Source organism: Pteropus medius, unplaced genomic scaffold (assembly GCF_902729225.1).
Source record: "Pteropus medius unplaced genomic scaffold, Ma_sr-lr_union100, whole genome shotgun sequence".
Classification (NCBI taxonomy): domain Eukaryota; kingdom Metazoa; phylum Chordata; class Mammalia; order Chiroptera; family Pteropodidae; genus Pteropus; species Pteropus medius.
The window spans coordinates 2035239-2058700 of record NW_024351733.1 but is presented as its reverse complement, the minus strand read 5'-3'; the positions used below and the strand labels follow the sequence as shown (position 1 = coordinate 2058700).

The 23462-nt window shown below is 33.2% G+C and overlaps 1 protein-coding gene across 1 annotated transcript in view; it reads right to left on the bottom strand.

Annotated features, from left to right (window-relative positions):
* Positions 1-23462, bottom strand: part of DMD (dystrophin) — a 1897222-nt gene that overhangs the window by 1262624 nt on the left and 611136 nt on the right. Inside the window, 2 exon segments of the mRNA XM_039846417.1 lie at positions 4924-5011; positions 18196-18319. Of these exon segments, the coding sequence (XP_039702351.1) occupies positions 4924-5011; positions 18196-18319 (212 nt within the window).

The following is a 23462-nucleotide window of genomic DNA, read 5'->3' as shown; positions in this document are numbered from 1 at the left end:
AATGAGTCTGTCAATTAACAAGATTTATTGAGTGTGAACTCTGTGTAGACCATTATCCGATGTGTCCCATGGAGAAACAGGAGACATAAATCAAATTGCCCAGAACTGAGGAAAGAGTAAGAGAAGAGGAAATGGGTGCAACTGTGGAAAGCTGCTCATTCGCAATAGAGGGTCTGGATAACTACAAACAGTGAAGCAAAGATAATGAGAGTTTGGCTTTGAGGTGAGCCAAATTGACTATAAAAATCCCTGCCCTTGCTCATCTGACAAAATTTTGTCCAAACTCTAATGATATCATACATGCGAAGTGCTTAATGAGTTATAAAACAAAACACTAAAAGTACAGTTACGCAATTAATATTAGAAGCTCTCATCTGTGTGTTATCAGTCTATGCTATTTAATTACGATCCTTAGCAGACTTACTATTAGATATTATGTTAAACACTATAATCTAACGCTGTGGGAATGACAGTTTTGAGATGTTCTTTTAGTCTTATATACTAATAATTACTACTTTTATTTAAACATTTCTTTAATGTGATTGTCTTCAGGCTCTTAACACACAGAAAACTACAATTAGAAATTAAAAGTGAAGCATAATTTCATTTAAGAAACATCACTAACCCTATTAGGTAATTATAATAACTCCTCTGGAAATTGTGGTGAAAGCATTTCACAGCTTAAAGAAGAGGGAATTAAGCTATGCTTATATATGTTTTCAGATGAATGTTTTGATATAATTATTTTTTGGCAATTTCAATATTAATAAAACAACTTATCTAAACTAGGTTTTTAAAATACATGACCAATAGGAAATTATACATTTATAAATCTATATTACATATCTCCTCATATAGACAATATATGCAAGAATGTTATTTTATAAAAATTAAGAATAAGTATAAGCATATGTTCTAGATTGTCCTGAAATCCCATAATTTCACTCATATACTATAAAGCTTTTACTTCAAAGTAGCAAATCAGTTAAAAACTGTTCAAAATAAAAATTTTGGAAATCAGAATTCATTAATTAATAATCAATAGTATTGATATAGTGGCAAGATTCTTTACCATATTTAGTTGCTAAAATTTCCTAAAATTTAATTATTTTATACTTTTTTTGTTTAAATAAAATAATATAAAAATAAACCTTGAAGAAGTTTATATATATCCTTTTTAAAAAATGAAATAAGTCAAAATTTGGAAACTCCCCTTCTCAGTATCACAAGGTATAGGAAACATAATTAGATCACTAGGTACCCAAGCTAGTCTCCCACTTCCTCTCATTAAAGTTCTAGGAAGCAATCAATTTCTTGAGAATAACGCTGTTATACTAATCTGATATATTGACAAGAAGGTTCATAAAGGTTATATCTGTGAAAAATTTCTCCCATAAGAGGTTCTCTCCACCATCCAACACTATGAAACTGCTCCTCATACTTACCTAAGCAATTGATGTTGACAGAGGAACAGCAAATTAATTTAATGTTAGCTCAAAAAATATAGTTAAGAAATAGTTAAAAGTACACCAAAATTTCATGTCAAAAACCCCAGAAACATGATTTTTTAGTTAATATTCTCTCTTCATAGTGTCGTAGCCTCTTTATGTAGGCTATTAATATCATGAAGATCCGTTACACTCATAAAATAACTGGGATATCCATTAAAAAAATGTTCATGTATAGGTTTAAAGTAAGCAAATAATTTATGCAACCTCCTTATTTTGGTTTAAAAAAAATATATTCTAAATAAATTAATAAGAATCACCGAATCTCTGCAAAGTTCACAATTAAATTCATAGTACAGTTGATAATAAATTTCAAATTATATTGAACATTAACTGTATTTTAATATGCTGTATATAACTTTGCATTTGATAAGGTGCAGAAAAATGAAAATTATCTTCAAATTGATCATAAATTCTATGCAAAACTGAACATGCGTAACAAGAAATAGTGTTTTCAGGACATACAACTGATTTTTAACACAACTTTGCAACATCAAATGAAAGTCACTTCTACATTGTCATCGTGGTAATTTCTACACTTCTAACAATATTAAGACCATTCTCCACTACCTGTTTCTCAGTACCTTTCTCAAATTCTTTCAAGAAATTGCTTTGGATCTAACAGATTTTGTTTTCTGTATTTCTTAAGTGGTAATAAAAATTCATTCTTTCAATAGATATTTAGAAATGGTCAAAAGTGATTTGGAAATATGTCTGATATACCATTTGGGGTCAAAGTGATATAAAATGTTAAGTGCTGAGGAATTTTTTGCATGTCTTAGAGTTTCATTCTGAAACAAAATTTAAGAGTTTCAAAATTATCGTAGGTATTTTAGAAAAGTACTCTAACCTTTACAGTAAATTATTTTAAGTAGAAAATTCAATTTTCTAGATATGTATGTATACATATAAAAAAGTTTTAAAATATTTCCTTTAAAATAGCTATACTGAATGCTATTCTTCATATATATTTTACACTAAAAATATGTTAAATATTATCACTGTAGAACATATATTAAATGTGTATATATATATGTATTAGTTGCATAATACAACATTATACAACAATAACTTGCCTATATCTTAATTTTTGAGAACAAGATGTGTAATTAGAAGAAACAGATGCTTATATGAGGTTTTAAATGAAGTACCATGATTCAACTCTTGTTTTCTTTTCTGTAAATAAAAGAATATATGTGATTTATATGGTTATGTTTTATTATAACTCCAAATCAAACTTGAGGAAGGAAATTCTGGGCTTGTAAATTTAAGAACTTTACTGAGCTAACTGTTAGGAAACTTGGTTTAGAGAAACCTCAGTTTGTATTTCAGCTTCATGAGCCACACAAATAAACTCTAGTTTTTTCCTCTATGCTAGTGGAGCTACCTATAGTAAATTAGGGTTTGGGATCCCTCCGAAATATATCTGGAGAAGTACTCCCCAGATACTTATTGTATGCCTGGCTTAACTCACAATTTACACAAATGAGAGTTTGGCTTCGAGGTGAGCCAAACTGACTATAATAATCCCTGCCCTGCAACTTGTTCTGGAAAGGACCACGAAAAATAAAGGAACAAAAAGAGAAGATAGAATCACTGAGTGTACTTTTTAGTCATTATGTACATTATTTGATTGAATGGAGCAGCAGAGCTGTGCTCTAGTTATAGACTAAATTTGAGCAAAAACACGTATCAGACCGTATCTCACTGGCATAATAAGAAGCTTAAAATTTGATCAATATGGTTAATCAATGAAGAATGTCTCAAATCAAACCTGTACCCCTTACTGTTCTTTGCTTTCTATACAACTTACCATTTTCCTTCAGAAGCATTACTATTTTCTGCCTAAAATTACCATTGTAATTACCTCAATTACTACCTTAATTTTGCTTTGCTAAATAGAATTTAATCAGTCAATTAATATTTAAGGACCTAGTATATGTCCTGATTTTTCTTCATGCTTCCAAAAGTTAGAGCAATGAGGGCAATAGTCTAGAAAATTATAACATCACTAATCATATGATTGTTTTAATCCCACATGTAGTTTCAACTACGAAAAGAATCATTCCCTTATTTCTAAATTTTAACTGCTTTTTGAATAATTCTGTGTATGCTACTATCAGATGATTTCAGGTAAGGTATACTTGGTACTTGATTATAAAATGAGACCATTTAAAAGTATAAATTTTACATCAGCTTATAAAAATGAAAAAGTGATAACGAAGTTCCAAAGGGGAAATTATATAACAGCTACAGACACATTTTTAGATCATATAATTTTATTTAACATGAATATGCTATTGTCAAATTCATCAGCTAAACCACTCAGCAAAATGCATCTAAACAACAACATTTTAGTATTTTGCACTGACTATATATTCATTAACTTCTAACCTAATTCTCAGCTGTCATATTTGCTTATTTTTGTTTTTAAGCAAATACAGTCTTGGGGCTAATTAGAAAAAGAAAATAAATAGATTTTCTAGGAAGATAATTGAACTTTTTAATGTCAATATGGCAATTAAAGCAAAAAATAATTTGTACGTAAAATTCATGTCCCAGAATGTAAGCACGTTCTAGAAAAAGCTGACATGAAAGACAAAAACATTTGTTATGCTTGGTTATGACAGTTTTATAAACAAATCCTTTGAAAAATGAAAAAAATCTTGTTTGGAAATAAAATCATCCCTAATTTTCATAAATTATTTATATCTGGAAATTAACATAATAGTAGAACAATGACAATTCAAAATAAGTTGGATCACATTGATGTCAATAATATGTTTTGTTCAGATAGCTTTTGAGGCACAAAGTGTTAGCAATGATTAATTCACTCATAAAAAGAAAAATGTTTGGCTAGCTTTGTACTTTCTTTTTACCTGACTCATAAAAAGTTAAAATTAAAAAATAAAAGTTCCCTTTAGGAGACGTTTTTTAAATGTTTGAAAAAAATGAAAAGCAACATAGAAAATGTCAAACATATTATTAGCAAACAGGTATGCTAATGAACCTTCTACATAATTTTAGTGTGTTTAGAAAAGTATATTGCAAGAATTATTTAAAATCAGATTATAATCACTTTACATATATTATATGTTTGCTTACATTTTCGATTATTTCTGCAAAACTTGTTTTCTTAAACTATTTGGACAAATGCTAGCAGGATTTGCATTAAAATTAATTTCTCTACAACAGATTGATAACATATTCTACCACATCCCACTTTCTTCCTATGTTGAATTTCCTATAATAATTTGCTTAGCATTAAGAAAGAATAATAAAAAGCTTACAAACTCACTTTAATTTAAATTTGTATTCAGGAAGTGCTTGTCTGATATAATTCAGCTGATAAATATGAACCTATGTGTTTATCAAATCCCTAAGAAGATTATCTAAATCAACTCCGTGTAATTACCATTCACCATCTGTTCCACCAGGGCCTGAGCTGATCTGCTGGCATCTTGTAGTTTTCTGTACTTCTCGGCTTTTTCTCGCTCTATGGCCTGCAGCATGATAGCAAAGGTGAGTATTTCAGTATAAGGATTGTGAAGCTACACAGTCATTATAATTTCTACTTGTCCTTTCAAGCCTTAAGATATTTGACTCTGTCAGCTTATCAAGTGAATCTAAAGATTTGTTCTCGTTTCTCAGCATCAGAAGCATCAAAATGGCAAAGGAAACACAAGCGATTTTCATGCCAATTTGCTACTATTTTTAATAAGATTTTTACTCTTAACTTTTTTACATAAAAGTTTCTGATGCATTGTAATGAAAGACTGAAAAAAAAAAAAGAACCAGCAAAGGCAAATTATAACAATGAAAGGATAAAATGTCAGATAATTAAAATGGAATTTATCTTTTAATTATACACCACTGAAATTACTCATCACAATAGTATATATTCTGTAATAAAAATCAAATAGTAAATCTAGTAGGTATATACGATGGGAAAAAGTACACTAGCATGACTAGTTTAGAAAAAAACACATTTATCTAAATACACAACTGCAGGTTAATTTTTTCTCTCTAAAATGTCAAAGTACACCTATTTCAAGAAAAAACAGATTCAGTTTCAAAAAGTTTTCTAAATTCTTGTGTTCATTTCTTCCAACTAGAGTCAACTTTTGAACAAAATACAATTATTTAAATTAACAAAACCTAGCATTTGATAGTGTTGAGTTTAGCTAATATCTCTACAGAAATAAATTTTCAACCATGATTCACCACTATATTACTATAGTTATTAAAGAGATGTGGTTATAATATATATGTCCTAAAACAGAATATCCACAGAAAAAGCAAGCTACAATGCATTTAACATATAGTGATAGCAATACTTCTGTGAATAAATAATAGTATAATCATAAGATTTCACTTGCGTTTGTGGAAAGAGGTTATTCTACATCAGACCAGTTTTCAAAACTTTATTTAGATCACTAGACATTTAAACAAATATCTCAAGGTATAACACTGGAGTACAGGTGGGAGAACATACAATAGATACATGTACACTCTACATAATGTTGTTCAGTAGAACTTTCTGCAAGAATGGAAATATTCTGTATCTGCACTGTCCAATATACTAGCCACTAGCCCTGTGTGGATATTGAGCACAAGAAACTTGGCACATGTGATGGGGGAATTAATTTTAATTTAATTTTATTTATAAATTTAAATTTAAAAAGCCACATGTGACAAGTGTCAATTATAATTGTACAATGCAGATCTAGTGTACTCCCCTGAAAGCAAATAGTTGAAGATAGATAGCAGATAGATAGTCATAAATACAGAAATCATAATATGGCAACATCAGAAATATTTTCAGAGAAATAAGTAATCATCTAGACTAGACTATTTCCCAAGCACATAAAATGATGTGAATGCTCATAAGATAATCCACACATTTTTAAATATTTCGAAAGATTCTCCAATTTAAAGAATAGCCACAATTGAATATAGGCTTTTTAAAAGTTATTTTTAAGAGTTTTATGAACTCTGGTTATCAGATTCAATGTTAAGAGTGTAAAACGCTAAAAGAGCTGATAGACAATAGTATATATCCAGTCAGGAAAAAATGTAATACATAATATATTATTACATTTTAGCAGAATAAATGAAGAATGAAATAAAACACTATAAAATGATAATCTTGATAATCTTTTTAAAGTACTTATAACAGCTGGAAAATATACATTTTTCATAATACTATCAAGGGCAGCAAATGAAAACTTAGGATCATCTCATCAGTGAGAAAACTCCAAAAGTAATAGACTCATTCTAACATCGTGAATTGTTTACACAAACATGTGAGCAACCATGAAAGATTCTAACTTGATATCTGAACGAACAAGTCCGTGAAAAAGAAGTAGCCACATCTTATTAAAGGTAAGGACCTAGGCAAAATTCCCAAATTCACATTTTCTCAACTTTTATCTTTTAAATTCTCTGTCCTTAGCAGCTTATTGGTACATGTTTTACAATACTTTAAATTTATTCTCCATTAAAAGGTAAATTCTATTTGTAAAGGAGTCTGAGCACTTTAGAAAAAATAAGCATTCTAATTAAACATGCAATATTCACAGCTATCAAGGACTACAGCAAAATTTGGGGTGTCCCAAATTTGAACTATGTCATTAAATAAATAGACAGACAGATAAGAGAAAAATATATATATATAAAACAATAGGAACAGTAACAAAAACTGTTCTTTGAGTTAGTGTTAGACATCCTTTTCTATCAGAGTGGTTTCTATTTTATCTACATTGAGTTTTTTTTTTAACATGAAATTATATAAAGAGTAGAATCAGAACACCATGTTGTCTTTATAAATGATGAAAAGAAATTATCAATAGCCTTCTAAATGTCATGATCATTATCTCTTTATTCTATGCATTTAATGGAATAATCAATTACTATTAATAACAGACAAAAATATAATTGAATATATCAGGGTAATATTTGAGCTTAAATATCTTGCTTGGTTAACCACATTATCCTGGGTATTCTAATATAAATATTAATAACAACCACCACCAACAACAAAACAATCTATGAAATAGGTACTATTTCTCTCGATTTGTTAGAGGAAGAAATTTAAGACACAGAGAGCTTTGTGGATATTTGAAAACAGGGGCATAACCATGATAAAAATGGAGTTCCTTATACTGTCTACTAAATTACAGTTTATGTATACTATTTCATATGTATGTCATAATAATACTGTTGGATAGAAGGAATCGGCATTATGTTATCCTATTTTATACAAGAGAAACTGAGCATCAATAAGATTAAGTCATATATCCAAGGTATATGTTTTAGATGCAATCTTAGAACCCTGATCCTCTATTTATAAAAAGGTCTGCTCTCTTTCAAACATGCTCTGCTGCTTCTAGGGCTATTTCAATGGAAATGAATTAAACAGATTTGAACATATCTGACTAAAACACAGCAATGCCCTGAATAGTTTAAATGTAGTCAGGGATAACATTCAAGATATTTAATCATTAATGTAGTATGGGCACCAAGTCAGAAGGAATTCCTGGACACTTAAAATAGACAATGCTATTTCTATAGGATGATTGGCAATTCTATATACAACTAAATTACTGTTCCCATTGCCAGATGTATATTATATGCAAACCGAGTAGCTGGTGGATAGAGAATACACCCAAGAAAGAAGCAATTGATGGCTTCCACATAGTTGCCAATGTTTAGATGATAGCTGAGGTCTGTTGAGTGACATCACTTTAAAGACAGTGAAGAGTCTAGAAAACATTTCATTTCAGACACAGCTATAGAAGGTTGATTTAAAATGAGAAAATATAGGGTAGCAAGGAGACAGTAAAGAAGATAATGAAAAGTTTTGGAGTCACGCTGTTCTCAGTTGGTTTGAATTGTCTCTACTGCTTACCACCTGTTTGACATTTAGAAAGTGAGTCAACCTTTCTGAGCCTCAATACATTCTATGTAAGATAAAAATAAAGCTACCTATCCTCCAGGGATTCTGAAGGGATTAGAGGAAGCTCTTCATATAATGTATTGCCCAAATTGGGCCAATTTTTATAGTAAAATGGGAATCTAGAAATAATCGAGCAGTGACAAATGGAATAACATAAACTAAGAATGTCCCAGACAAACTGGTACATATGGTTATTCTAATAAAAGGTGATCTCAATAGTCTTAAAAACAAGGTTAGGAAAAATTGGCACCAGGTGGATTTGAAAACCTTGCTCACAGAAATGTGTGAGAAGTTTCCAAATAATCATCACATATAAAAAGTGTTATATAATAATCACATATAAAGATGTTGATTAAAGAAACATCACTGAAAGTCCTTTTTTTTTTTTCCCCCTGAATCTGGCCATACATGCATTTGTTTCAAATGAAATAAATGAACTTCTGTTTTAAAATAAGTTGGGTTGGTAGTTTCTAATGTTTCTACCTTCTCTCATTTTCTTAAAGAAATATCTATAAATCACAAACAAAAAAGTAAAATAAAAATTACACGACTACTAAAAACTAAGTCTGGAGAGAAACATGGTTATGGAAAAAGAGAGAGTATATCCCCTGCTGTAAAGAATCGTGTGCCATCAAGGTGAAAATTTGGTTTTCCATGGATCTATCTTGCAAAGTAAAAACTGTCCCTCACACCTATTCCCTTACTCAGCTGTGTCAAAACTACTGCTATTAATGTCAACATTAGTTACTATGCTACTACGTTCGATGGCTGATTCTCGGGCTTCAACTTAGTTATCAACATATTTTGATTCAGAGAGTACTTGTTACAAATTTTTCTTAATTTGGCTTCCTATACTATAAGCACAAAGTTTTCCTCCCCCCCCTCAAAAACATCTTTTACTCAATCTCCTTTGCTGGTTCCTCAACTCACTAATGTCTATATTTAGCACTTCCTATGACTCAATCTATATTTCCATTTGTTCGGGCCAAAAAATAATCGTTCTTAGCTCTTCTCTTTCTCTTAAATCCCACATTCAATCCATCAGAAAATCCTGTTGACTCTAACCTCAAAACACATCCAGGAAGTGATGTTATTAATGTGATTACTACTATCACACCAGTCAAAAGTTCCCATCACCTCTTGGGGGTCTGGATGTTTCAAAATAACCTACTAAATGGTATTTCTACTTCTGTCTTTGCTCCCTGATGATATCTTCTCAACACATCAGGCAGAGGAAGTTAGCCACAATAGAAGTCAGCTCAACTTTCCAATTAGCTGCTTTCTCTCTCTGAGTAAAATCCCAAGTTCTAAAAAGACCCAACCTGACCTTAACCTCTCTGATTTCTTAAGCTACTAAACACCTCGATTACTCAGCTCCATCCACACTTTTTGTTGTTCTCCAACACTCTGAGCATGCTTCTGCCTCAGGGCTATGTATTTATTTACTCTTCTCTCTGGCTAAAATGCTCCTACCTTCCATAACTATAAAAGAAATTCCTCACCGCCTTTAGATCTTCACAGAAATATCACTTTCTCAGCAAGGACTTCTATTGCCACTCTATCTAACACACACACTCTCTCTGTCTCTGTCTCTCTGTCTCTCTCTTTCTCTCTCTCTCCCCCTCTCCACTCTCCCTCCCCTAGCCCTCATTCTTCCCTTATTTGTGTCTTTGGGATTTATCAGTAACATTCTCAATAATGTTCTGAATAACATTAAAATGTTTTTTCTCAGTTTAATCTTGCTGAGTTTTCATCTTCTCCACTGTAATATTAACTGTATAAGGTCTGGTATGCTCGTGTATTTCCTTCTTCGCACTATCGTCAGTGTTTAGAATAGCACCTGGTTCATAGTAGATGCATAATAAGGTGAGGTCTATTGTGATGTAGTGCCTCCCTATACAATATTATATTCTTTCTTGACTCATCCACAGTTAAAATTCTCTATGAAGGTGTAAATGTGTAAGAAATCCTAATACCTATACATATAGTAATCACAGAACCAGCCCATGAGGTTAGACCCTGCAAGCTCAGGAAAGTAACGCTGAATTAAATAAAAGTCATAGAAACTGCAGATTAGTTTAGGAGTTGGGAACATCAACCAGTATTTTTATGATGTCCCGATAACAGTAATAAACAATTACCCAAATAGAAAACAAATAGTACCATGGACAATTCATTAAGTCAAACAAACTTAATAGAATCTTCCTTTGGTTGAGGAAGAGAAAAGAAAAAGTGTAAAAAGCAACATGGTGTTTATAAAGTTTATTATAGAATAATGAGAAACTATCATATTGAAAAACTTACTGGGAGTATAAACTCCCTTGAACAAAACAGAAAGGAACGTTTCTTGACTAGGGTGCTAACCAGAATCCCTTGGACTTGGTAGGAGATAAATGAGTACTCTAACTTGGCATGTAGAGAGTATTATATTTTAAAGTATCTTAAGTCAGTTATTTCTGTCTTTTCAGATTGTGCAAAATCTTTGGCTATACTGACAGTTTGGAATGTTTTGTTATCACTAGAGAATAAGTTTAACAACACTTTATTGGTCTCAGAAATTTGGGGGCTATTGTTTCCTCAGGCATTTTACCAAAATTTCAGCATCTTCAGTCTTTCTTCCTCTTCCATGGGTCTATTCATATATCTCTCTTCTCTCTCTCTCTCTCTCTCTCTCTCTCTCTCTCTCTCTCTCTCTCTCTCTCCTCTCTCTCTCTCTCTCTCTTCTTCCTCTCCTCTCTCCCTCTCTCCCTCTCTCCTCTCTCCCTCTCTCCCTCCCTCCATTTACATTTCTTCTATACGTTTCATCTTCAACGTTAGTCCAAATATCTGTAGCTGGATTTCAGTGCTTCCTATACAGAAAGGTCTTTCATGAAGGGCAACAATATTCTTCTTGCCAGGTACAATGCTTCTTATAGCATTAAGTACTGATAACTAAAACTATCTCTTTAAAATCACCCTGTTCAAGAAGATATCTCTTCCCTGGATATTATTTTTCTCTGATCTTTCTTCTTCAGGAAACTCATCAAGCTTTTCTATACGTGTAACTGTTCCTAATATATCTCTGTTTATTGCATATGTATGTATGGATATACTTGCCCATATACAATATTTTTAATCTTAAAAGTATCTATATTTTATAATATAACATATAGCTTAAAAACTATTTTTCTTAAAATGGAGAATATTAAATATTTTACTCAATAGATATTCAATATATAATCATATGTTTAGAAGCTACTATTTAGATTCTAAAGTATCTTGTACACATAATTTCAAGTAAAAAAATACAGAAGCTAAAAAAAGGCATCAGTGAACCATTCCATAAGGAACGTATTAACTTTAAAATATATTATGGGTTCATGAAATTTCTTAGAGATCATTGGGAAACTGTGAATTCTAAAATGTACAACTTCAAGTGCAAAATAAAAGGCAACTGAGTTATACAATCATATAAAGAAAAAAGAAAGAAAATAACTTTTAAGCAAAGTATACAGAAAAGAGAAGTTTACTAATTCTTTAACAAGTTGATTAAAAACACTCTATGACCTCTCTTCCTCCTCCTTTATCAGCATCCCTTAAAAGCCTCTTCCTTTCATGACATCTTCTCTAATTAATATGAAAGTAACTTCCAGATTCCCCAGAGAACTACCCTGACTTTAGAAGCAATTAATTTTCTATTCACTTAACATTCTATGATTAAGTTTTGCCCTTTGACAGAAAAAGTAATTTATTCACTCAAATGTTTATTCAGAAGTTGTTAAACTCTTCATATTGGTAGTAGAACTTCACTTAAAGTGTACCTGCATAACTGGAAAATAATCACTTACTCATATAGTCAAACATTAATTGTGTTAAGTACCACGTACTATATTAGGTACTGAGATACCCAAACTAAACTAAGCCAAACCCCCCAAAAACAAAAACCAAACCAAAACAAATTAAATTCCAGTCCCTAATTTCTAGAAGCCAAGAATCTAATCAGTGTAATAATGGCCAGAAATCAGTGTGGATAAGCAAACAGAAATTAGATCATGATAATCTTCATGAAGGCAACATGGAAGACACTAACCGTCAATGCCTTTTGGCCAAAGGCCACCAGGAACAGGCCTATCGATTAACGGTTAGGTTGATTTACTTGTTGCAACATGAGACATGGCATGTAATAAGGAACTATAGTGGCATTTCTCTAAGAGAATATTAGAAAAAGTTTATAGGTATTGAGCTTGTATAAGGTGATAGGTGTGGTCAAGGAAGTAAGAATTTGCCTGTATCAGCGGCCCTAACCTTTTTGGCAGCAGGGACCGGTGCTCCTATGAGAATCTAATGCCTGATGATCCGAGGCAGAGCTGAGGTGGTGACGCTAGTACTAGGGAGTGGCTGCAAATACAGATGAAGCTTTGCTCGCTCACTAGCCTGCCACTCACCTCCTGCTGTGCAGTCTGGTTATCAGCAGGCCATGGACTGGTACCAGTCCACAGCCCAGGGGTTGGGGACCTTTGGCCAGGATGATGTAGGGAAGTGAGGGTAATTCTATTTTTGGGTATCTTAAAATTTGTCTTTTATCTAGATGGCATGAAGATAGTAGAGAGGATAAAGCTATGATTAATAAAGCATAATCTACCACATTAATGAAGATGGGGGATATTGGGTAGTTCTGGGTTGTTTAGACAATGGTATTTTATTTGTTTGTATTGAGACATGGCTACAAAGTGGTCACATTTCTGTCTTGATCTATCAGGATCATGACATGGCCTTGTCTGACGTTGGCATTCTAAGCTGCTGCTCATATTTAACAGCAAAACATCTCAAACTAGCTGCAAGCACTAGGAGAGCATCCAGCAACTCCAAGGCCTAACTGAAGTGCCAAGTCAGTTCCTGGGTATCAGTGGCTCCTTTTTTGTCTTTCTCAAATGAATATAACAGAGGCGTAATAGGATAATACTTATGTTTTAATAAGTCCACTTTGACAGAAGCGATGTGAAAATTTCTAAAGGAATACATTAGTGGCCGGAAAGACCAGCTAGGGATTTTCATCTTAAACAGAGGTAAGACATGATATTAACTTTAATCAGGGTTGTAGTAATGGGAATACAGAGAATTGGACAGTTTCAAGAGCTGGCAAATGAGAGAAATTAATTGAACTTGTCAAAGAGTGGACTTGTGAATGGTATAGGAAAATCCAGATGACTCAGCTAGCTTTTGGTTTCTGCATTAGGTTGTTGGAAGAGGAAAAGGAAAGAGTAAAGGAGGTCTGGGAAGATATTAAGGTTTATTTTAAGTTTTCAGGCAAACATTCAATTAAAGTTGTCTATTAGGCAATTAGATATATTGGCTTATGCTTTAAGGCAGGGGGCTCCAACCCCCGGGCCATAGACCAGTACTGGTCCATATCCTGTTAGGAACCAGGCCACACAGCGTGAGGTGAGTGGCTGGTGAGCGAGCAAAACTTCATTTGTATCTGCAGCCGCTCCCCAGCGTTAGCATCACTACCTCTGCTCTACCTCAGATGATCAGGCATTAGATTCTTATAGAAACACTAGTCCCTAGTGCCAAAAAGTTTGGGGACCACTGTTTTAAGGGACAGACATGAACCGAAGATATATATTTGGTGGTCATTAGAAAATAGTTGCTATTTGATTGGGAAGGAATGAGGATAATCCAGAGAAGAAAAACAAGAGAAGAACTATAGGGAATATCAATATTAAAGGAAAAATGAGCTGGAACAAATGGCCAAAACTATAAAAATAGATAGATAGATAAATAGATAGATAGATAGATAGATAGATAGACAGACAGACAGACAGACAGACAGACAGACAGATAAGTGGCCAGCTGGTAGGGGTAGCCCATAAACCAAGGGAGGAAAGAATTTCGAGAAGGATAAAGAGGTTAATAGGGTCTAGTCCTGTAGAGGAACAAAATAAGGCACAAAAAATATATGAGAGGTGGTTTTTTCTCAAAGATGGAAATACAGCCTATTTAAAGGCTTATGATAAAGACCCAGAAAATAGAGGAACTGGAGATATGGATGTGAGGCTAAATGGAAACAGGTTCCTTAGGATATGGACAATGAAGATATTGAGAACACTGTGAACAGATTAGCCATAACTAGCCAAAGCACAGTCTCTTCCACCAAGGCAGAGAGGAAAAAAAAGAGATTATGGGCACAAATATACATAATCTGTATTATTTTACTTAAAGTAAGAGAGAAAGTCATCTACCATAAATGGCGAGTAAAAGTTTAAGAAACTCATAAAAAACTTGAAATCATTGTTGAGAAAAACTGAGGAGAAAATTTACTAGGGATGCATAGAAAGCTTATAAAGAAGTACTGATGAATCTGTTAGAGTGTGATTCAAAAATAGAGTAACGTTTGGCAATGAAACATCTACAGTATAGTTATACGATTGGATAGCTGAATTGAGGAGATTAGGGAAATGAAAGCTTCTGGAGATAGCAAGACAGCCCACATGGGCTGAGATTATTAAGAATGAAAGCTCAACTTGGATAAGAATGACTGTGAATCTGGTGCCAGAGTCTTCAATGAGAAAATAATATAATAAAATGGTGAATGATAGATGGCCACTTGGCATCAAACACAAGGGAAGAGAGATTTTTACACAGCAAGCGGTACTTTTGGAATTGGCCCTGGGAAATGAGGACACAAGAAATTCTAAATGAGTGGGTGGGTGAAAGAGTCATTAGTCATAGTAGAATTGTTAAGGGTAGAAGTCATTTCCATGTATAAATAGAATGAGTATATAGGATGGAGAGTTTGCCTTGGAAGAAGTAGTTTGGAGTGCAGAGTGAGAGAGCTTGGGAAAGCACAAAAGGGAAATGAGGCAGAGAAAAGAGCACAGACATAAAGATACAAGAAATGACACATGAATAGAGGTACCTATATTCTGGGTGGTAAACATAGATAACAGATAAGAGAAATGTTGAATTAATTGGCTTGCAGATTTCCAACAGAATTTGGTTAAAAGTTGATTTGGTATGGATATAAGCAAGCAGAGGTCCCAGAAGGAGCCCAAAGCCTTTGACCTTAATAGCTGGTAGGAAGGTTTTCAAAAGCACATTGTACTAAATTCCCAGATTCTCAGACACCTTACCATATCACTTTGTGGATAAATAGGTTGTTTTGTCATTTTAATTACTAACTTGCATTACCACATGCTTACTTAGTTCAAGAAGCTGAGTAACTAGACTTGATATTCAGCTAAAAATTCTGAACTGTGGTGACATTAACAGAACGAGTGAAGGAGCATCCAGGAGTCTCATAAAATTCCACATGTGTCTTGTTTGATTCTCAAAACTTTATGTATATACGAATCACCTAGGAATCTTGTTTAAAGGCAAGTTCTGATTCATTAGGTCTGGAACCCTGCAGTTCTAATAACTTTACAGATGATGCCAATATTAGTTGTCCAAGGACCAAGCTTTGACTAGGAATATCCCCTAGAACTCAACTTTTAAGTCAGTGCATTATGGTAATTGTATGTATAAAACACATGGTTAAAAGAAGAGAAAACATTATGTTAGGTCTGAAAGTATATAAAATTGAACTGATAATGTCCTAAGATTTTCTAATTGGCTGAAAGCACTTAAAAACAATAAATGGAGAAGAAATAAAGTGAACAAAAAGGTAACATTCAGCCATTTTTAATGGATGCCTAAAAATGAATTAATATCACTCAAATTCATTAGACGGGTCCTCCATGTGTTCAAAATAACCTACATAAACTGACAGTGAAGACATAAAAAAATTAGTGTACACCTAAACTGCATTTCCACCATCATTATTATGTATTCCTCTCAAGGATTTGTAATACATATAGATTATATTTAGCTTGAAGAGATGTCTAGATAAATCATTTCATGTCCTATTTTAGTAGGCAATTAAGAATGATGTTATTTCAGAAAATGAGAGTAGAAGTTGATAAAGGTGACTCACAAGGCATTAGAAAACCACTCATACAATATTGTACACTTTTTTAGCACTTTCAGTCTGTCATTGCTGACACTATTGATTAAATGCAAATTGTTTCTAGGTAACCATATGATAGCAGGAAAATTTTAAATTTATATTACTTAAATGCTGGAATTCAATTTTCCTGCTTGATCAAAGCTGTTTTAAGATACAGAAACAGGATGATAAACAGATGAGATTCAGACAGATTAAAATTTTTTTAATTAGCTAGTAAAATGTCTACCCAAAGTGATTCATACATTCAATGGTCAGATATATAACATGAACCTTGAAAAGTATTTAGAGGACATTTTCTATAAGCAATTTTCTACTCATAGATTTCTCTCAAAAATCATAACAAAAATATATCCTCAAATAAGTATACTTAGAAATAAAACATTTTGTTAATTTTCTACTATATATCATATTCTTCAACTTAATTTTAAAACTAAAATATTAATAATATAATCATAGTTCCCTTTTCTTGACACTTTATCATAGTCTATTTTATGCTGACAACAGATAATATAACTTTAAAATAAATTTCCAATTTATCAAGTTAACTCTGAGAAATGTTGATGAAATTATCTCTCATTCTAAAACAGACTAAAAAATACATTATTTTCTCCAAGATCTTTTGTTCTCCAAAAGATGCAACCCCACAGCAAGTATTTACTTGCCTATGAGGTAGTGTTGTATTATTTGTAAAAATATAATAGATTTCGTAATTCACGAAATAGAATGCTCAAAAGATTAGGCATAGTTAATCCACACATGTTACCTTCCTATACTAAAATTATTTGACATTCAGAATATCTGTTTCTTTAGCCTGACCACTGCACAGTATTTACTCTGCCTGTTAGAAATTCTCTTACAAACTACAGGCATACCTCAGAGGTATTGCAGATTCAGTTCCAGACCACCGCAATAAAGTGAGCTACAATTAAACTGAGTCATAATCTTTTGCTGGTGGAAGAGGATCTTGCCTTCGATTTGTAAATAAAACACATCTGTGATGCCCAATAAAGTGAAGCTCAATAAAACGAGATATGCCTATATTGCCGATTACATATCAACAATGGATGTTTTAATTGTCGAAGTTGAAAAATCAAAGAACTGATAACGTCCCTGAAGATGAAGCAATTCTTATTTAATTAATAAAAATCCCTATTATGATGGAAAAAATTATAACATCTCGGGAATAAAAACAGCAAACCATCTCTTATCGTAAGTAAATATAGAAAAATCTTGGGGCCTTCTTTTGTTATCATAATGTAATATGTAAATGTATAGAGAAAGCAAATGTGTTATAATTTATGACAAATATTACTAACTATAAAGGCTATCTTTATGATGATAGTGAAACCATGGACAAGAGTTCCAAGTATAGCATTTCTAAGGGTTTATTCTATTCTATTCTGCAGCTTTCTAAGCCCCAGCCTTTAGGTGACAGAACAATATATGAAGGAAAATCAATATAAGTTCATGCCATAAAAATGTTAATTTAAAGCTAAACAATATAAAAGCTAAAGAAGGTTTATGAAAACCATTCCTGGTCAGTTACAGCGGAACCAGGAATGATTCTACTAGGCTAAACTTTGATTCTGCTTCAAATCTAAAATATATTTTAAAATATATTTAAAAGCATGATATCACATTGCTTTAATCTTTTCAACTCTAATAGAACCAGAGAGCACAAAGAATAGAGTTTACAAGCAGCGAAACTTAAGAAAATACATAAAAATTAATGCATAACCTACATTGACTTTTTCTTTAAGGTCTGAGAAGTTGCCTTCCTTCCGATAAACTGCAAATTCAGGACTCTGTAATAGAGCTTCTGAACGAGTAATCCAACTGTGAAGTTCAGTTATGTCGACATCCAGCCTAAGACAGGAAAGAATAAAAGTCATTATTTCTTGATTATCTTTCTTCTATATGAAAAAAAAAAGGTAATCTATCCACATTTATCATTCTCCACCTAATCTGAGACTCCAGACTGCTGTTCCTCTTATTATTAATAGCACTTATCATTTCTCAAGTCAGAACTCAAACTTTGGAGTCAGCTTTGATCTAGAATCTTATGATCATGGAGGTTATTTTATTCATCTCAATGTAGCAATCACTTCTACTGAATTCCCTTGTAGGCTATTACTCAGCCTACGCTTGAAGGTTTGCCCTAGTAGAAAAAATTAAGCCTCCTTCTTTTTGGGAAGTATTTACAGCAAACAAAACATTCCTTTGGGGTGGCCCCCTTTGAATCACACCTTGATATCCGCACCCTTGTATAGTATCCATCCATACTGACTCTAGATGCGGCCATGTTCTTTGCTATGGCAAATGGGATATTAGTAAGTGTGTTGCAAGCAGGACCTTCCTACGTGCTTGCACCTTGGATCTTGTCCTCTTGGAGCACACACTCTGCGAATGCGACTGATAAATAATTCCAATGACCCTTTAAGGAAGCTCAGTCTTACCAGGTGAAGAGACAACGGGGAAGAGCAAGAGGCACGGGGCATGTGAATAAAGGCTTCTTTGAGTTTCTGACCCATCTCAAACACTAGCTGAATACAACCGCATGTGGGCTCCAGCTGACTCCACTTAGAGCCACAGAACTGCCCAAAGAGCCCCCGCACGTTGCAGAATTGTGGGAAATGATAAATAACTGTTATTTTAAGCCACCAAATTTGGGGGTGGGTTGTTATGCTGCAATAGATATCCAATCATCTACCTTGTCATTCTCAAACTTATTTTATTGCAGAGATCTACAAGCTAATGGGAATAAACTGTTCACTCTAATTGGGTGATTCAGGTCTAGTTAAAGCAGAGGTTTTAGGGGAGTCATGGAAGGGTTGCAAGGGTAGACAATGTCGATGAATCATTTGAAATTCTGGGCATAATTCTGAATATGTATGCATTTTTCTTGAGAAAGAACGTTACATTTTCTCGGTATCTGTAAATAAATCTATGAAAAGGGAATTCATTGATCATCAAATCCAAAAATTGTGAAAACAAATAGACAAACCAATGAAAGTCTCCAGAAAAATAACTTACCCAATTTTAATAAGAAATTTGTGGAGCAGAACAAAAATACTAATACAACATTTAAGACACCACGTAATGTACTTTAATTACCATACTATATCTTCCTTTTCAACAGAACCCTCAAATAGTTTAAATTAGCTCTTTAAATCAATTAGAAAATACGTGATATTGAGCCTACCCTACTCTTAGTTACTTCAATGAATAATCTATAGTTTTTTCAGTATCTTACTTTCCTTAAAATTTGGCTGCTAAATGGTTCATAGTAGTATTTAGTATAATCGGGGAAGAACAATTACCCTCTTGGCTTCTAGTACTTTCATTGATGCAGCCTAAGAACTAAATCAATGTTTTGACTTCTTTATATTGGACTTTCAACTCACACTGAAGATAAATCGAGTTAAAACTTCTAGGAATTTTTCACATAAATTATCTTTAAGCCAGTTGTCCCTTATCACAAACTTATGAACTGATTTCCTGAACTCATATTTCAGGGCTTTAAATCATATAAACTTGTTAAAATTTTCTCAATGTTTGTTGCTGGCTGTTGGTTTAAAATTAAATTGATGCAGAGCTTCACAGGACACAAAACACTTCCAAAAAGCTATTCTCTTTTTGCATTCTTACAAAAGCATGTGGCAAAGTATTATTAATCTCTCTGCTCATATAAGGAGATGGAGGCACAGAGAAATTAATTGATCTCAGACTAAAACCATGGGAAGGAACTTAACTCATCTTGTTCACCATTATAGCCTTCACCTTGAAGAGGGCCTGGTTCATAGTAATACAATTTACTGAGTAAAGGCTACCTAACTAGAAATTGAAGGATCAGAGATCTGATTTCAGAGACTTTGATCCCAAGTCCTATGTCATTGCATGCCAATACTTTCATTTACGTCTGGACTGTAAATATGGATTTTTATTTTATCAAATTAGTGTTTTATCATCCAAACACTAATTTGAACTACTCTTGATCCTGTATTTTGCTTTCCTAGGTTTAATTATTGGTTTTCCTATTTCTTCATTCATAATGTTGATTTTAAAATACAGGAATACCTCAGAGATATTGTGGGTTCAGTTCCAGACCACTGCAATAAAGCAAATATTGCAATAAAAGAGTCATAATCTTTTTGCTGGTGGAGGGTCTGCCTTTATTTTTTTTTTAAAAAACACAACATCTGTGAAGTACAATAAAGTTAAGTGCAATAAAACGAGGTATGCCTGTAGAGTCCTGTTGCTTACTTCTAAAAATGTCTCTTTCCATTTTTCTCATTTATGTTAATTAATTAGATCAAGCCTTTGTCTAGTCATTTAACCACCTACCAAATCCAGTGCATCTTTCCTATCAAAATTTCTTAATAAAGGCATTTTTGTTTTTCTTTTTGTATAATATAAAAATCCTTGTGTCTCTCTGCCTGTGGGCATTCAGGTGCCACTGCATAGGGCGAGCCGAGAGTGCTGAGATGTTTATACCTTAGGAATGACCCTTAACTAGTGGGAACTGGGAGTTGGTGGATAAATACCCCAGCTCCCTGGCTCTTCATGGTGCAGGAATCCAGAAGGATATTGTACACAGTGAGTCAGAGGGTTCCCAGAAGAATTTAGCCCCAGTTGCTCCCAACAATAACCTGCTGATGTATCACTCTGTATCGGTTGCCTCCTTTTCCTAACCTCACTTCCCCACTTTGCTTCCCAGATAAACTACTTGCACCTAAATCTTTGCCTCTAGATTCACTCTTGAGTGAACTCAAACTAAAGTAATGATCAACGGCCTCGAAAAAACCTAGCATCCTGCCACATTTAGTCTTTTTCAACTTGATTTCTGACTCTCCATAGAAATCATTTTAAACTTTTTTCAAAATTCTCAAAGCTATGACCCATCCTCTTTCTCCAGATAGCAACAGATGACATTGTTTTCTACTTTACAAAGTGCAATGATCAGACTAGAATTTCTTCCACTTTTTATGTCCAAATATTCAATCTTACCTGCATGTTCCCTTCCCATTTCTTTCTCTTACATTTGAACAAGTTTCCCTTCTTTAACTGAAAGTCAATCCCTCTACCTGCAATTTATACTTTATTCTCTCACTTATTCTTAGACATCTATCAACTTTTTGTTATCTACCTACTATAAATTCAAACCCTGCCTCTCAATTTAATTATACATATGTTAATTTAAACAAATTGACTGTTCTTTTTAAAAATCAATCCTCTCTTGACCCCCTTATTCCCTTCCAGCCATTTTCTCACCTTCTACAAAGGCAAATATTTTGTAAGATTTTCAAGTTTATGGATGACTTATCTTATACTATATATAAGAATAAACTCAAAATGGATTAAAGATTTAAATATAAGACCCCAAACCATAAAACTCCTAGAAGAAAACATAGGCAGTAAACTCTCTGACATTGCTCCTAGTAGTATTTTTTCTGATATATCTCCTCGGGCAAGGGAAACAAAAAAAATAAACAAACGAGACAACATCAAACTAAAGAGTTTTGGCACAGCGAAGGAAATCATCAATAAAACAAAAAGATAGCCTACTGAATGGGAGAAGGCAATTGTCAATGACATATCCGATAAGAGATTATTATCCAAAGCACATTAGAAACTCATATAAATTAACACCAAAAAAGCAAGCAATCCAATGAAAAAATTGGGCAGAGGATCTGAATAGACATTTCTCCAAAGAGGGCATACGAATGGCCAATAGACATATCAAAAGATGCTCAAGGTCACTAATTATCAGGGAAATGCAACTCGGACCTGTCAGAATGGCTATCATCAATAAATCAACAAACAACTGTTGGTAAGGAAGTGGAGAAAAGGGAACATTCCTGCACTGTTGGTGAGATTGCAAATTGGTACAGCCACTTATCAATAACAGTATGGAGGTTCCTCCAAAAATTAAAAATAGAACTATCTTATGACCCAGCAATTCCACTTCTGGGTATTTTTCTGAAGACATTCAAACACTAATTTGAAAAGCTTTATGCACCCCTGTGTTCATTGCAGCATTATTTACAATAGCCAAGATATGGAAGCAACCTAAGTATCCACTACTAGACATATGGATACAGAAGATATGATACATAAATACAATGAAATATTACTCACCCATAAAAAAGAATTAAATCTTACCATTTGGGGAACATGGGTAAATCTAGAAGATATTATGCTGATATAAGTCAGACAAAGACAAATACCATATAATTTTACTTACCTGCGGAATCTAAAGAACAAAATACCAAACAAAACACGAAAAAAGATTTGTCCAGTTTACTGTCAGTTCCCCACCTCTTATATACTCTTTAATCAACTCAATATTGTTTCTCAACAAAAACATTGTTTCATAAAGGAACCATGTCACTAAATCTAATGAAGAGTTATACTCTCTTGCTATCTAGCAATACACTATTGATTGGCCATACTCTCCTTTTCTTGAAATTTTTTTTGCCTCCATTATATCACTCTATTCTATTTTTTTCTTCTATTTCTGTAATCACTGGTAATTTTTTCTTATCAGGTTCATCCTCCTCCACCTTCATTAGATACTGGAACTTCATTAGATAGTGGAGTTCATCAAGGCCAAGTTCATTATCAATCATCTTCTATCCACCATTATTATTCTCTCTCCCTAGCAATCTTATCCATGCTCATGATCATGACCCCCATTTGCAATCTGTATGTCAATGACTGATATACATATCTCTAATTCAAGCATTTCTTCTACATAATCGTCTGTCTACTAGTTATCTCCAACCTGCATACTGTAAAATCTCTTTCAACATAATTTGTCACGACCTAATGTTTGATCTTCTCTCCCAAACTAGTAACCTCCCAGCATTCCTCAGATCTGTGAACAGCATCACCATTTATTATCTTTGATACCCTCCTTCTCTCTTCCATATTTAATTGATTGCAAAGTGTAATCCTTCATATATTTGATTTCTTCTGAATCTATCTGCTTCTCCATCTTCACAGTTGG